This window comes from the organism of the source record quoted next, unplaced genomic scaffold, assembly GCF_019419815.1.
Source record: "Pyrus x bretschneideri cultivar Hongxiangsu unplaced genomic scaffold, Pyrus_bretschneideri_v1 Contig1, whole genome shotgun sequence".
NCBI lineage: Eukaryota > Viridiplantae > Streptophyta > Magnoliopsida > Rosales > Rosaceae > Pyrus > Pyrus x bretschneideri.
Window position 1 is genome coordinate 10,444,152 of NW_025999390.1, and position 13,976 is coordinate 10,458,127.

The 13,976-nt window shown below is 36.5% G+C and overlaps 2 protein-coding genes across 2 annotated transcripts; both read right to left on the bottom strand.

Moving 5' to 3' along the window:
* Nucleotides 1-2,882: 2,882 nt before the first annotated feature.
* LOC103958342 (umecyanin) lies at nucleotides 2,883-4,378 on the bottom strand. Its single transcript, XM_009370598.3, has 2 exons — nucleotides 4,195-4,378; nucleotides 2,883-3,434 (listed from the first exon to the last, which is right to left on the bottom strand). Exons 1-2 carry the CDS (start codon nucleotides 4,361-4,363, stop codon nucleotides 3,019-3,021), a joined length of 585 nt encoding a protein of 194 aa, XP_009368873.2. The 5' UTR covers nucleotides 4,364-4,378; the 3' UTR covers nucleotides 2,883-3,018.
* A 3,261-nt stretch (nucleotides 4,379-7,639) lies between these two features.
* Nucleotides 7,640-9,394, bottom strand: LOC103958339 (blue copper protein). Its single transcript, XM_009370595.3, has 3 exons — nucleotides 9,115-9,394; nucleotides 8,401-8,757; nucleotides 7,640-8,260 (listed from the first exon to the last, which is right to left on the bottom strand). The coding sequence occupies exons 1-3, from the start codon at nucleotides 9,293-9,295 to the stop codon at nucleotides 7,977-7,979; spliced, it is 822 nt and encodes a 273-aa protein (XP_009368870.2). The 5' UTR covers nucleotides 9,296-9,394; the 3' UTR covers nucleotides 7,640-7,976.
* Nucleotides 9,395-13,976: the final 4,582 nt, after the last annotated feature.

Consider the following 13,976-nt stretch of genomic DNA (forward strand, 5'->3'; position numbering starts at 1 on the left):
CGTCCACAGTCCACCAGTTGCTGGTATGAAACCAAGATAACCTTTAATATGTTCGTGCAAGATGATAATGCAGCAGAAAGTAGGAAATATCTTACAAGATAAGGGGCACTTGGCACCGTCTCAAACCCTAATATGTCAATTTTTTATCTTATGGCAAACCAAACAAATTAAGTCGTTGAAAGAGTCGGTAGAAAATTAAAGTTTGAAGAATAAGATTGTAATATAACTGATTTTTTAGTTCAATTTGTTAGGAATAATCACCTCTGCATCCGAGATTTTGTTTTCAACGCTTTATATATATATATATATATATATATATATATATATATATTTCTTTTTAAAAGAAACAAGCAACCTATTTTATTGTATTCAATCTTTAAATCTTATAGACAAAAATTGTTAAAAAAACTCAACATTAAGTGAATTTATGTTTTAAAAAACGAAGGGCATGGGTGAAGCATTTCATGGGCTGGTTCGGTATGGGATACCGAACCGAAACCCTTGTCCCGATTCTCAAACCGAAGTTTTCGGAAATCCCAATTTCAAGATCGATCCCAAACCAAATTTTCGAGAATTCCGAAATAGTTTCGAGATTTCGGGACAAATCGGTAATCCCGAAATAATTTGGGCTTTTGGGCTATTGGAAGAAACAAGTAGATGACTCATATACTTTTCTGTTCCAGGTTTAGCAGCCATAGAATTGTAAATCAAATGGGAGGCCTATTAATCATGCATGCGGGAGGACATTGCCATCTCACATTCTGGGGTTTTCGACCATGGAGCACATTCTGCAGCTACCAATGTGATATTCATGACACAAGGACCAGCCAAAGGAGGGGGCTTTACGTCCTCACTCGTAAAACCAATTGCCCCATCTTTACCTCCTCTACACTTGGTTCTTTCAGATCAACAAGCTCCTCATCTTTTAGCATAGACGACTCAGTGTTAGTAAGAACAGATGGCAAACCATCAGACCACTCTGCCTTGGAACTATCCTTACTCACATGCTTGCTGGACTCTAGTAACTAGTTCACTGGGAGACTTATTAAACGGCAAAGCATCTCCATGATCCTTTTCTATTTCATCAAGCCCTCCACTAAGAGCAGAAGGCAGAGTCTCAAAATCCCTTTCTTCAGTTGAATGCTCATAGCTGCTCGAAATAATGCTGCCAATTTGGTCAACACTATTATCAACACTACTTGAAGAACTTTCCACAGTCGAAAATGATTCATTCCCTTGTTCAAAAGAAACTTCCTCTTCTTCTTGGCTTATATCACTACTTTGTATAGAAGATACCAATTTCCTTCTTTCAGCGATCTGCAAAACCCAAATTTGCTAATTCTAAGTTTTCAACTCTCCTTAATTACTAAAAACACAAAAGATGGTGAATGTCCATTCTTCTGTCAAAGTATGCTTACGAAAGTACAGTAATATGACACAGATACACAATAAATGACTAATAAGAAATAGTTTGATAGCTAGTGAAAAATGACATGCCTTGATTCATAAATTTTACTTCATCTAATAGGAGACAGCTTACTTATGTGCATGAACATCTCACTAACATGACTCATAAGAGCTCGGAGAGCTTATTTTAGGACGACACATGCATCATATTACTGAAACATTGTATTCATCCAAGGGAATGTTTCCCACACATTTCAAGCAGTGGCCTTCATGAAAAGAGATCACACGGCAGTACCTGAATGTTACATCTTAAAACTAATCCTATGTCCGAGATATAGGCACAATCCTAACATACTGCAAAATTCTTTACCAATATTGATGCTAATACTTCCACCAAAAACTGCATAACGCCTATCCATGTATTAAAGCAAATGGAGTTATATATTATATGCCCCTAAACATATAAACTAATAACTATGACACCATCCAACTAATTACTACCTCAACTGCAGAAACTTAACAAGAACCCCCCAGAGAAATGTTGCAGAGGAAGTAAGGATAAGACATCTACTTGTTTCTTGTTAGGTATGGGTAGAGAGAAAAACCAGTCTCGCCATATTATAAAATGGAAAGAAAGAGAAAGAAAAAAGGATAAACCTGCAAATTCTTGATAATTATGGTCATATCTGCTTCAGATGCTCACTTACAATCCTGGAATGAGGAATCTGCATATGCCTAATTGTGGAAAGCCCAACCACAAAGAAACAAGATACAATGTAAATAAAACTCCATATCAGTTCCAAGTGCTAAATTTCACAAACCCTAATCTAGAATTCGAACCCTAAACTAAATTTCAAACCCTAAATTAATTCCAAAATTTACCTGATTTGAGAGAGAGATCAGAGAGGTGAGTCACTTGTGTGATGTGGGTGTGGCCGGATTCGAAGACGGAGAGAGAATTGGTGAGGAGGGTGGTGACGGTGAGGTTGTTTAAGATGAGGTGAGGTCGAGTCGAGACTCGAGGGACGAAGAGAGAGAGAGTGACTGAGTTCTCTAAGGGTTTCAACTTTAATTTGTATTCAACGGTTGAGATTAAATTTCAACCAAATCCGATGGATGTTACAATTTCAAATATATATTTAAAATGAAATAATATATATATTTTTTATTTCAATTCGGTTTGGGATTACTGAAAAAATGGAAATGTGAGACCAATTCCTGTTCCGAAAGTTTGGGATCGGTTCGGTATTGAGTATCGAAATTTTTGGGATTTTCGATTTGGTATTTTTTTGATTCGATTTGGTATTTTCGGTATTTTTTCCATCCCTATGAATAGCCACATCTAAGCGAGTTTTTCACTAACTCTCACAAAATAGATGCGATTTTCCTCCCACCTCGCCTCCAAAGCCGCCTAAACGCGTCTTAGGACAAGTTTTTTAAAACATTGGTATAGTTTCATTGATGATATAGCTGAATCAAAGTTCAAAACTAAATTTATTATTACGTAAAAAAAAAAATGACCAATGTCGTGTAAAAACAATCACGCTATAGCTGTTTAAGTGAATGAATCACATCACACAAAATTAACTATATACCGCCAAGGAAAATAATCTAAAACAACAAAGCCAAAGCAATGGACAAAAAGGTAGCGGAAAGGCCAGCGGCGCCGAGAGAAGCTGCTGCAGAACCTTCAGGTGTCGGTGACGAAGGAGTATTTGGGCTGGTTGGACTTCCAGGTGGAGGGTTGGCACTAGAGCCTGGAGGGGGGGCACCGCTGCTTGGAGGAGTGGCCGTGGAGGAAGGTGGCGTGGCGGCGGTACTGCCGGAGGTGACATTGATGGCAAGCTTCTGGCCTCCGGCACAGTGGCCGGTGAAAGTGCAGATGAAGAAATTCGCGCCGGTGGAGTTGAGAGTGATTCTCGTTGGTGGGTTAGTGAACAGGGCGAGGGTGCTACTGGTGTTGCATGAGTCGTAGTTTGCCTTGGTCACTACCGCCACGTCGTGTGATCCGTTCAAATAGTTGAACACTGCACAATAGACAATCAAAATCAACACCTTAACGCTAATTAATTTGTAAATACGCAAATTTTTTACTAGGCCAAAAAACTAGAGTAATGTTATTCATACTATGTTTTTATACCACATTTCTATATCACCTTAAATGACATCTAATGTGAACAGCCACATCATTCGAAAAATTTGCAAAACCCAAGGAAATAAATGAGAGAAACTTCTCATATACCACAATCATCATTTAATTAATTAGTATTTCTTAATTATTAGTTTATTAAATAATGAACTAAATTTAAAATTCTAATTAATTCAAATGATATGGCTGTCCACATCAAATGCTATGGTGATATGAAAATATGATACAAAAATATGGTATGAATAGCATTACTAAAAAAGTAACTATTTTGATTTGCCTGAAAAGTGATCGAACTCAAAAATAAAATAAATACATTGTTCGAAATAATTGACTTAACTCACATTTTAAGGCAGGTTTGAGATTATTTTAGAATTAATAAAAATGTGTTTTGACATAGAAAAGTATTTATGACATTCACAGAAAACACTTAAAATTGATTATTCGCTTCTATGTCACAAAAACACGTCTAATAGAACACTTTCAAAAAATCAGTATGAAACTTGAAATTAAGTTTACAGATACGAAATAATTATGATTCCAACGCTTATTTAGCTGAAATTAGTATGAAACATGAAATTAAGTGTACAAAAACAAAATAGTTATCAAATGTGCACTCATTTAGCTGAAATTATATATACCAAGAGTGTCGCCGACAGTGAAGGTTTTATTGTCAGCCCATGTAGTGTAAGCTGCGGCGCCACCGGAAGGGACGGACCAACCCAACCCATCACCCACTTGGTAAGTAGTTGCCGCTGCCGCTAAGCTCATCAGCAAAGCGGCCGCCGCCACGGCTGCGAAAAACGCCATGTTTGTGTTCCTTGCCATTGCCGTTGTGTTCTTTGAAGGTCAGGTCGCCCCTGTTTTTTCCTACTCTCTTTTTTTTCCTCTGTTCTTGAAAGCTTGTAAAGGTTTTGGTTTCTAGAGGGTTTGTCTCTGTCATCCTTTATATAGAGGAAGGCTTTGTGAAAACCACAAATTTTGGCTGTTTGTGCCGTTGGATGGATGCCACGTCTGCGGTTCTGTGAGTAATATAGACGGTTCAGATTTGGTGACGGGGTCAAGTATGCCGAGATATGGGACTTGTGGAAACTCAGACTTTCGTGTGCGAGGACGAGAGCTCTCACCAAATAAATGTGGCCATCTTTGTGCGTTGACTAGTCATTGCTTTATATTAAATTACAGATTTGGAAATTGGGAAGATTTCCTCTAGAAAGTATAGTTAATAATTGAAGCAAGTGAGAAAAAGTAAAGGAACGGCCGCGCCCAAAAAAGGACAAAAGGCGAAAGGAAGGACCACTTACCAAGGAAATTTCCTGAGAAATAATGAAGTAATTTCATTTTTAATACTAGGAAAATTGGAGAAATGTGGATTAGGAATTTGTCAAACCTGGACTGTAGCGGTGGTGGGCCAAATGTGGATTCGTAAAATCCTAATTGTAAATTCGTGCGACCCTTGCTAAAATTTATTTTTCGATATTTGAGGTACTCCACACCTTGAAAGGTGTGATTAATTTTCAATGGGGTTCGGAAGGGCTAAAGCATTTTAGTCTACCTCTAGCTATAATCAAATGACACACGTTATTTCAAAACTTTCAACTAGAGAAGCACTTGTGTTTTTGACAGCTTTATACCTTAAATTCAAGATCAGAGAGCAAACCAGACTTGAAATTCTACCGCATTTACACTAGAGCACTTACCATAGTTTCTTTTTATTTATTAGGGTGTACTACTGTTTTTCTGTTGTTCAGAATTAGTTCTTTACAAATACAACTTTGTAACTCAATGAGAGAATGAGGGTTTGAATTGCCAATGGCATAGCCGTCTTGGCAATTTGATTTGTTAACAACCATAAATAATTCTAAAATAAACGAACAAGTAGACGAACTGACAATAAAGAACTGTTTTCTTCACCTAATTCCTACAGCTTACATCAAGTACCATCCACTTTTTTATCTAAGGAGTTACTCAATTTATTCTATTCTAATCTTAGATACCTAACGAAGCCTTCACCTTTGCTTTTCATGAAAAACACTTCCGTATCTCGGTGCTAATATACATGACAATATTCCTCTTTCCGTCTCTTTCTCCACCTGCGTGGTAAGGTTAGGTGAGGAAAGAGAGAGGGAGAGAGTCAAAACCATCAATGGCCACTGTTCAATCCGTGCGAATACTGGCAATAATCAAAGAGACAACCCGTGGTGTTGATCGACATTGCCAGAATTTTGTCATTACCAGAAAACCAGAATATTTATCGTGTTTGTGGTACTGCACTACAGAGCAGAATATATACATATTCACAAAGCAAAGAATAATAATCAAACTTGTTACTTAAAGGCACAAAGTGGCTGCTTTAATTTGCCCATATGCTCTTTGAGTTTTTGTTAATTTTTTAGACTATATGTTGCTTCAATTCCCTAAAAAATTTCCCTCGCATTGCCGGGGTTCCTTAGTGATAAAGGACTAGATTTCTCTTTATTACAATCAATAGACTACACTAAGGAGAATGAGTTAAAGAAGAAGACAGTAACCACCAAAACAATTCATCACTTGCAAGACGATATTTCATTTCACTAGCAACGATAAGGAAAGAATATATGTGGGCTCATTCCATTAGTCCGAAAATTTTACACATAATTGTCAGCAGCTAGCTAGCAACTTATTGGTTCATATATCCTAATGCCACTTGATCATCTACTAATTGACTAGGGCTTAAATCAGAATATATAGTTTTCATTAGATCACAATCCTAAGTAAGCAAATAAAATTTAGAAGCCCTCTGAACATGATCCTAGCAAGTGGCAATTAATTAGCTATGTATACTATATTTAATTCAGTTTCAAACTTCTGCCTTGATTGTGGACATTGATAATAAATAAAATAATATATGCTCGGAATTATATTCTTTGCAATCGATTAGTTTCTATGGTTTGTTTATTTGTTTTAATATAATTTTGATTAACCAACTCCATCGTTTGTTTCCAAGAACTTTCAAAGTGACTGACTATTTCCAAGTGATAATTTTTTCATGTTAGTAAGGGAGATGTTGAAAGCATAAATTTTTGTGATTCGCTAATTTCTTAGACAAATGTAATGTGTGTGTAATAGATTTAGTGCTAGATTTTAGATATGTTCTAGCATTTAGGTTTGTGATTTGAAGGCTTGCACGTCAACGGCAATAAAAAGTAATCTGATTCCGTGAATGACTTAAGGTAAACTTCACATGCATCATTTTGGGAAAATATAATTTAAGTGTTAACATTTTATTAGGATAGTGAGATGAAATAAAATCAATTCATGATATAAATCAATTTAGTTTACGGTTAAAGTATAATATAGATTTACTCAATTGTGGGCCGGTTAATTTGATTCTCACGTTCATTAAATAATGTTATAGAGTTTTCCATCAGGTTTTCTATCTTTGCCAACCATAATTTTGTGCGAGAAAAAAATTAAGGTAAGGAATTTGTATGCTAGGGTATAGGATTGAAATCCTAGTAAAATGCTTTCTTCTAGCTCTCATATCATCATTCATAATTTGTTCTAGCTCGCAGGCGAACCTTCGTGGTCTGAGGTGATCGCATTCAACTAAGAGGAGACAAAGAAAAGAAAATACGAAAACAAGAGGACACTGCGATATTTGAGTTTGTAAGTTGTGTCTTGTATGAGTCTTTGGGTTTGTTGTTTGCTCTTGGTGGATTATTTTCTGCCAGGGTGCCCGTGACTTTCTCCATTATGTGTGGGGTTTTACCACATTAAAGAAATCCTCGTGTGTTCGTCGTATTTTATTTTCTATTTATTTACTGTTGCGTGACAAGTGTTTCAATCTTGCAAGTTTGGGTGTTTTTATTTGGGGCTGTTTATCTGTTTTGAGTTCCTCAATTCATGTGCATTTACATATATAGATTTAGTGATATTTCTCTTCATTTAATTCATATGCATATGACGATGACGTTTGATAATCAAGTTGAGTTTTATATCTATATATGGTTGCTATTGTGTGGTTTAGTATTAATATCTTCTCCCTTTAAAAATGAGTATCGTTTATAAAAAAGGGGCAAGTTAATTGAAAACGGGGACCAAAAATAGGCAATTGGCTGCACTTATTTGTATTAACTAAAGTAAAGGAACGTACATACAGATAGAGCCAGGATTATTACGAATTGGTAAAGGTGAATACAAAAGCAAAATCATAAATATAAATTAAATATAAAAAAAATACAGCCTCATGGTATGTACTGCAAATGTATGGAACATATTCCAAAGGAATTATAAAAATCAACATATGAACTAGCTGGTGACCAATGATCAATAGAAGAAAGCAGCCACGGCAATGAGCAAGAAGGTGTAGCCGCCACCAATCCTGGACGGGGCTGAGCTGAATGGAGCAGAAGCAGCGCCTGGTCCACTAGCGTAGGGAGTACTATGCGAGGAAGGTGCTATGGAACCCGATGGTGAGTGGACGATGGTGAGTGGACGACGGTGGTTGGGCTGTGCTCCCGGATGTCACGTTAATGGCTAGCTTTTGGCCTAATAAGCAGCGCCGATCGTAGGTGGATATGAAGAAATGCTCACCGGTGGTGTTGAGAAGGATACTCACTGGACTATTTTTGTAAACGGCGATAGTGCTGTTGGTGGTGCAGTTTTCATAAGCTGACTTGGTCACCGTAGCCACATCGTCATGTGTCCCATTGACAAGGTTGAAAACTACAGAAGCAAGAAAGTAAAACATTGTCAAGGAATTAATAATTTATATGTAAGCAACAGAATTTGATTAGCGTTTAATTAGTCTAGTTATGAAACAGTCGTCGATAAATTTACGTTATCATCAACATCGATATAGTTACCTAGAGTGTCTCCGACAATGAAAGTCTTGCCATAGGCCCAAGCTTCATAAGCAAGTTCACCGCCTGGTAGGACAAGCCAACCCAATTTATCACCAACGACGTAAGTCACTGGTCCTGATCTGGGTGCAGGGCTTGGAGCAGGTGATACATGTTCCGCAGTCACGTTAATGGCCAGCTTTTGTCCCAACTCGCAGTGCTTGTCCTTGGTGCCAATGAAATAGTACTCTCCAGTGGTGTCCAAGGTGAAGTTGGCCGGACTGGTTGTCATAAGTTTGATGGGGTCTGTCGAATTGCACTTGTTGAAAGCTTCCTTTGTGACCCTCGCTACATCCTGGTCACCGTCGGTAAAGTTGAACACTGAAAAATGAACAACATAAATTCACAAAACACAGGTCCACTTGGAAATGCTTTCGTAAAAAAATATTTATACTCAGAAGCGAGTGCTTCTATGCATATCAAACCTTCTGAAGAAAATACAATTTTTTTTTTTTTTTTGACAAAGCACTTCAAATACTATTTGAAGAAATTATTGCTATGTGTTTCGTTAAAAAAAAATAAAAAACTTCAAATGCTTTTCGTAACCCATAAACATTTTAAACTTTATCTGCCAACTGTTCATAGATTAGTTTATTGTGATACGAAATCGCTCAATCTAAAAGCACTTCAAAACATTTTAGCTAAAAATAGTGAAACTTGAGTATATATGTTACGAACCAAGAAGGTCACCAACGGCGAAATGCTGCGTGGCTGCCCAGGCTTCATAAGTGTAGTTACCGCCGGGAGGAACCAGCCACCCGAGAACCTCTCCAACCACATGGGTTTTCTGTGCTGCTGTGGAGTGAAGCAGACCAATCACTGCTATGGCTAGGATGGCTATTGTGAGTTCTCTTCCCATACTGTCTCTTTCTATTTTGTAACTGCTTTTTAACTTGTTTTGCTCTCTTGTTTTTATGTACTAATGCGTCTGTTTATGTGAAAAATGAGATTTGGGTTGTGATCTTTTTATAGAGGTTGGAAGGAAGAAGTTATACGGAAGCTTCGGTGATAATTTGACAAATGATATAGCAAAATTGTCTCCCCAATTTTCTGCTCGACTAATTTATTCAAGGATGTCTAGAACCTAAGGACCAATTTACAATTGAAGTGGACCCAGTTTATATCATTAAATGCTGCCGTGCTTGAATGCCCTTAATTACATCTTTTTGTGAGATTATCTGCTACTTGTCTTGAAAGAAATGAAAAAAAACAAACAAATCAATAGCATATTCCATTTGTTAATTTTGCATAAATAAATGCAGATGGGATGGTAAGATAAAACACTAATTAACTTGTTAATTTGTAAATGAAATCTTATTATTCATGATTTCTCTTTTATAGATTTCTTTGTGCAAAGATCAAAACCCTAGTGTGTAATTTCCTTATAATTTTTTTATTATGCAGCCAAGATTAACGAGCTTGAAATGATCCAGATTTTCAGTGCAATTAACGCGTTTTTGACCATCTCTAGTTATCTTCTAAAGGACCCTTTTATTTGCCCTGCATATAATTTGATATAGTTTTAAAACCCAGCTAGGATAAAAATGTCAGAGTCCTAAACTTTTGATTATCTAGTTCTTGCATGGAGATTGCTCTACCTCGATTCTGTGTGACCAAATTTCCAAGACCTTTAATGACAACAGAAGTTTTATGCCGCCAATAACTTTATATTATAATTATTCAAGGGGTGATTTGTTTAAGCCACAAAATATTTTTAGCACTAGAATTGAATCAATCAACATTTGTGCTCTTCACAAGTGTCAATAAAAGAGAAATACTAAAAAGGGTACGTAGCGACCTTAGTTGGAGAGGAAAGTTGGTAGAAATAATTAAATTGATTGACGTATTCTAAAGAATCAAATGACACGTATACGATAATATTAAATTATTTATTGATCTAAACTAAAGTTTCTGTTGAAGAATTACTAGTCCATTATTACTGCATGATGATCGCCATTCCAACAAACATGCGTACACTATCTCGGTTACATCTACGAAGGAAATAATTCTTTAATTTCTGCATTAAAATAATAATATCACCAATATATTGGTTAAAATAAATCGTAAGAAATTCGAAGTTTGCTATCTCATAGTGTGTGTGTGTGTGTATAGGATGTCTATGTGTGTTGGTTGGGTGGAGGGGGAGGGGGTTTCTTAATTTCAATGTTGTAATTCCTAGCAGATACGCAAAGACAAACTTGAGCAGGTCAAGTTCGATTCAGAAAACAGGAATCATGATTAACCGCAAATTAAGATATCTAATTGCAAATGGGTCGTAATCAAATACTTCGTCAACTTATAAGAAAATTATATAAAACATGCAGACCAATGATGTGTAGTCCAGAGTTAATGGCCAATCAACCTTTGGTTGTTGGGCTTTCCCATTTCAGTTCCATTCGTTATTTATTTATTTATTTTTAGAAACACGTTATTTATTATGCAGATTAATATTAGATGAATGTGACGAGAGTTGAAATTCTGTATCGGGGTATTAAATTAAGGACCTTGTATTTGTTCTAAAAGGTTCAGGGTTACTCCTCATATTATTTATAATTAGTTTTATAATGAAATATCAATTTTTTTCATGGTATCATAGTCATGTTGCCAACGTGTTGAGCCCAACGGACAACATGCTCTCGTGACATTCAATATGTGTTATCCACATTTTAAGATTAGATAACCATACATCTAAGGACAATGTTGAGAGTCCAAATATCCCACCCGAGAATTCAAGCACCTTGCACATCTTTATAAGAAGTTGAATTATATTCTATATTGCCAATTAGTTGTACAGTAAAACATCAACTTCAATGCTATTTAAATTTGTCTCTCTCAGCCACACTTCTAGATAATGAATAGAAGAAACATCAGATCAATGTTTCAGTTAAAACTTTTTATTCCAAGTTTTGATTTTAAAGGCACTAAACGTGGAAATAATTCATCAAAATTTTCTTAATTAGAACGTGAGAAGACGACTTCTAGAAGCGCAGATATATTATGAATCTTTCTTTGTTTGGTCGGTCATCATTGTCATATTGTATTTCGTGAGTAGTGATGAGCAGGGCATCGATTTGTTATTCTTCACAACCTTCCTACCAAACCCCTCCTCTTTAATTTAATGATTTGCCAGAGTTTTCCAACTAGGCGGCTTCTAGGGCTCAAACAATTTGTATATGAAACTAGCCTTGTTTAAGTGGTTCTGTAATATTGAATTCATTTGATTCCCCAGGCCTCTAGGTATAACAATTTTTTTATGGGAGTTTTAACGAAAAATCCGCGGTACTGTTCACTTTAACAAAAAATCACATTTTTATACTAAAAAGTCAATCATGGTACTATTCACTTTACCCTTTATTTTGTCTTTATCATTAAAACTCAAAGTTTTCAAATCATTTTTATTAATTTTCCTTTTTTTTTTATTCCATTAAATTGATATCTCTGTTATTTCTAAAATAAGTAAGTTATTTCTAATTTATTTTTAAGTAATTCGTTAATTAATTTGCATCAACTTGAATCTTAAATTTCTTAGCTTAATTATGAGCTTAACACAATTCCGCTTAATTAAAGACTATATCCAGTACCATAATCCTTTTGAAGTACAAATGTTTTCTTCCGAGCCTTTACTTGTGAGGTGTCAAATAATGCACCCATGATGATGCTGCAACAAGTTTAATAATTCTGATCACCAATTAGTCAATAACCTTTGAGCCTCGCACTGTAGCAAAACAAAGAAAACGAAAAAGAAAAAGAAAGAATTGGAGCAGAAGAGGATCGGTAGAATAGTACGTACTGACTGCTCGAGCTGAAGATCGGAAGCACGCTAACAAATGTAGCAGCCTAAGATGGGTGGAACGCTGCCAATCAGCCGAGATCCCGCCTTCCCATGACACCAAATTATTTTTCAATCATTCATTCATGATGAAATATGACAAATATCATGAGTTTAGTTTATTTTTCAACCTTTCATTCATGATGAAATATGACAAATATCATGAGTTTAGTTTATTTTTCAATCCAAGAAAAAGTTAAGAGTTCACGTGTGCAGAATTTGGAGACATATATCAACATTTCAACTCTGATGGCCTGTTGTCTGACCTGCACATCGTATTTGTTGATGCTAACTAAATCGTTCTCTTATACTATTTTCATTTAATAATAAATGTATATGTGTCAGATTCTGTTTATTCTTCAATACCGTTTTGGGTGATTTTGGTATCCACGGAAAGCTCTTGACGAGTCCTGCATCTATGTAGTGTTAGATTTCCATTTTCTGTTCCATTTTCCAAGGTCGAAGCCACAAAGTGCCGAGGGTTTTCTGGCGAGTTTTCTCATTTTATAGTGATTCCGACAATGATTACCATCTATCACCACCACCGATAGACTCCCCTCAACCCCTGGAGCAAGGTCCAAACATTGGATGTGGCGTCATAGTTCGTTTTGGCGATGAATCGAGGAACACCCATTTCTAAGGTTTCCGGCGGGTTTTTATGAAATTGAGACACTCCCCGTCCGAATTGGACTTGGCCACATGTATGAAAATTGCTCCCCTCATTGACATATATTTTCCTGTAACATTTGGTAATTTTTGGAAAATTGTTGAATTTTCCGGCGAGTTGAGGCGGCCGACCGCCATCGACAATGGTGCGGGCGGCGGCGCTTTGCCCAGTGGGCCGACGATGCCTTTCTAAGTCCAATTAGATGTCTTAAATTTGTATTTGATATTCGTATGACATGGTTTGATTATTTGAACCTAATTTCATTATGATACATTACTTGGTCAAAATATGAATCAACGATTCGACCGTCGGATCGTGATTAAATTTTAGTATGTTGTTCTAGAGGTATAATGTGTATTTTAGAAGATTATGGATCCAAAATCCGATGTGCGGATCATCCGGATCAAATTATGTAGGGATGTGGACCCCACCGTTGATCGAGAGTTGACTATTGGTCAACATGTCTCGAATCGTTCATACAACTAAAATTAGTATTACTAGAGACTCAGTGAGGCTTTGCGGTCTTGTCTCGGTGAGTGACTTTAATATATGTGATATGGTTTTCGTATATTAGTATCCTTTGTGTATATGACTTGGTTTTATAAATGTGTTTTCTGTTAAAATGTGATTCTTTTATAATTGATCATCGATCTATTTTTATTAAATATGATTTGACTCATGGATTGGAAATACTTGTGAAAAAAGTGATTTGAAATGCATGTTGAAAAGTTTGTTAAACCTGAGGGCTAGTAGGGGACCGTTACCTTAGTGTCACGAGGTTAGGTGACACCGAGTCTGCACCAAGTAGTAGTGGTATATGGATGGTCCTGCTTGGTTAATCCGCTTTGGGGGACCATACTATTTATGGATCGGGCTTAGTTAATCTGCGTTGGGCGATCCTTATGGCCATTTATACTTAAGGGTGATCATGCTTGGTTAATCCGCATTGGGTGATCACTGCCTAACAGTTCTGTAGGTGTGACTTTGCTTGGTTAATTCGCGTTGGGGACTCACTACCTACTTGGTTATCTTGACCCTGCTTGG

What these genes read in the sequence shown, in the direction of transcription:
- LOC103958342 (XM_009370598.3), bottom strand. Translation starts at nt 4,363, where the DNA reads ATGGCGTTTTTCGCAGCCGTGGCGGCGGCCGCTTTGCTGATGAGCTTA. An exon ending in CACTGTCGGCGACACTCTTG is followed by an intron (nt 3,435 to 4,194) that starts GTATATATAATT and finishes TCTATTGTGCAG; the next exon opens with TGTTCAACTATTTGAACGGA.
- LOC103958339 (XM_009370595.3), bottom strand. Translation starts at nt 9,295, where the DNA reads ATGGGAAGAGAACTCACAATAGCCATCCTAGCCATAGCAGTGATTGGT. An exon ending in CGCCGTTGGTGACCTTCTTG is followed by an intron (nt 8,758 to 9,114) that starts GTTCGTAACATA and finishes TTCATTTTTCAG; the next exon opens with TGTTCAACTTTACCGACGGT. An exon ending in CATTGTCGGAGACACTCTAG is followed by an intron (nt 8,261 to 8,400) that starts GTAACTATATCG and finishes TTGCTTCTGTAG; the next exon opens with TTTTCAACCTTGTCAATGGG.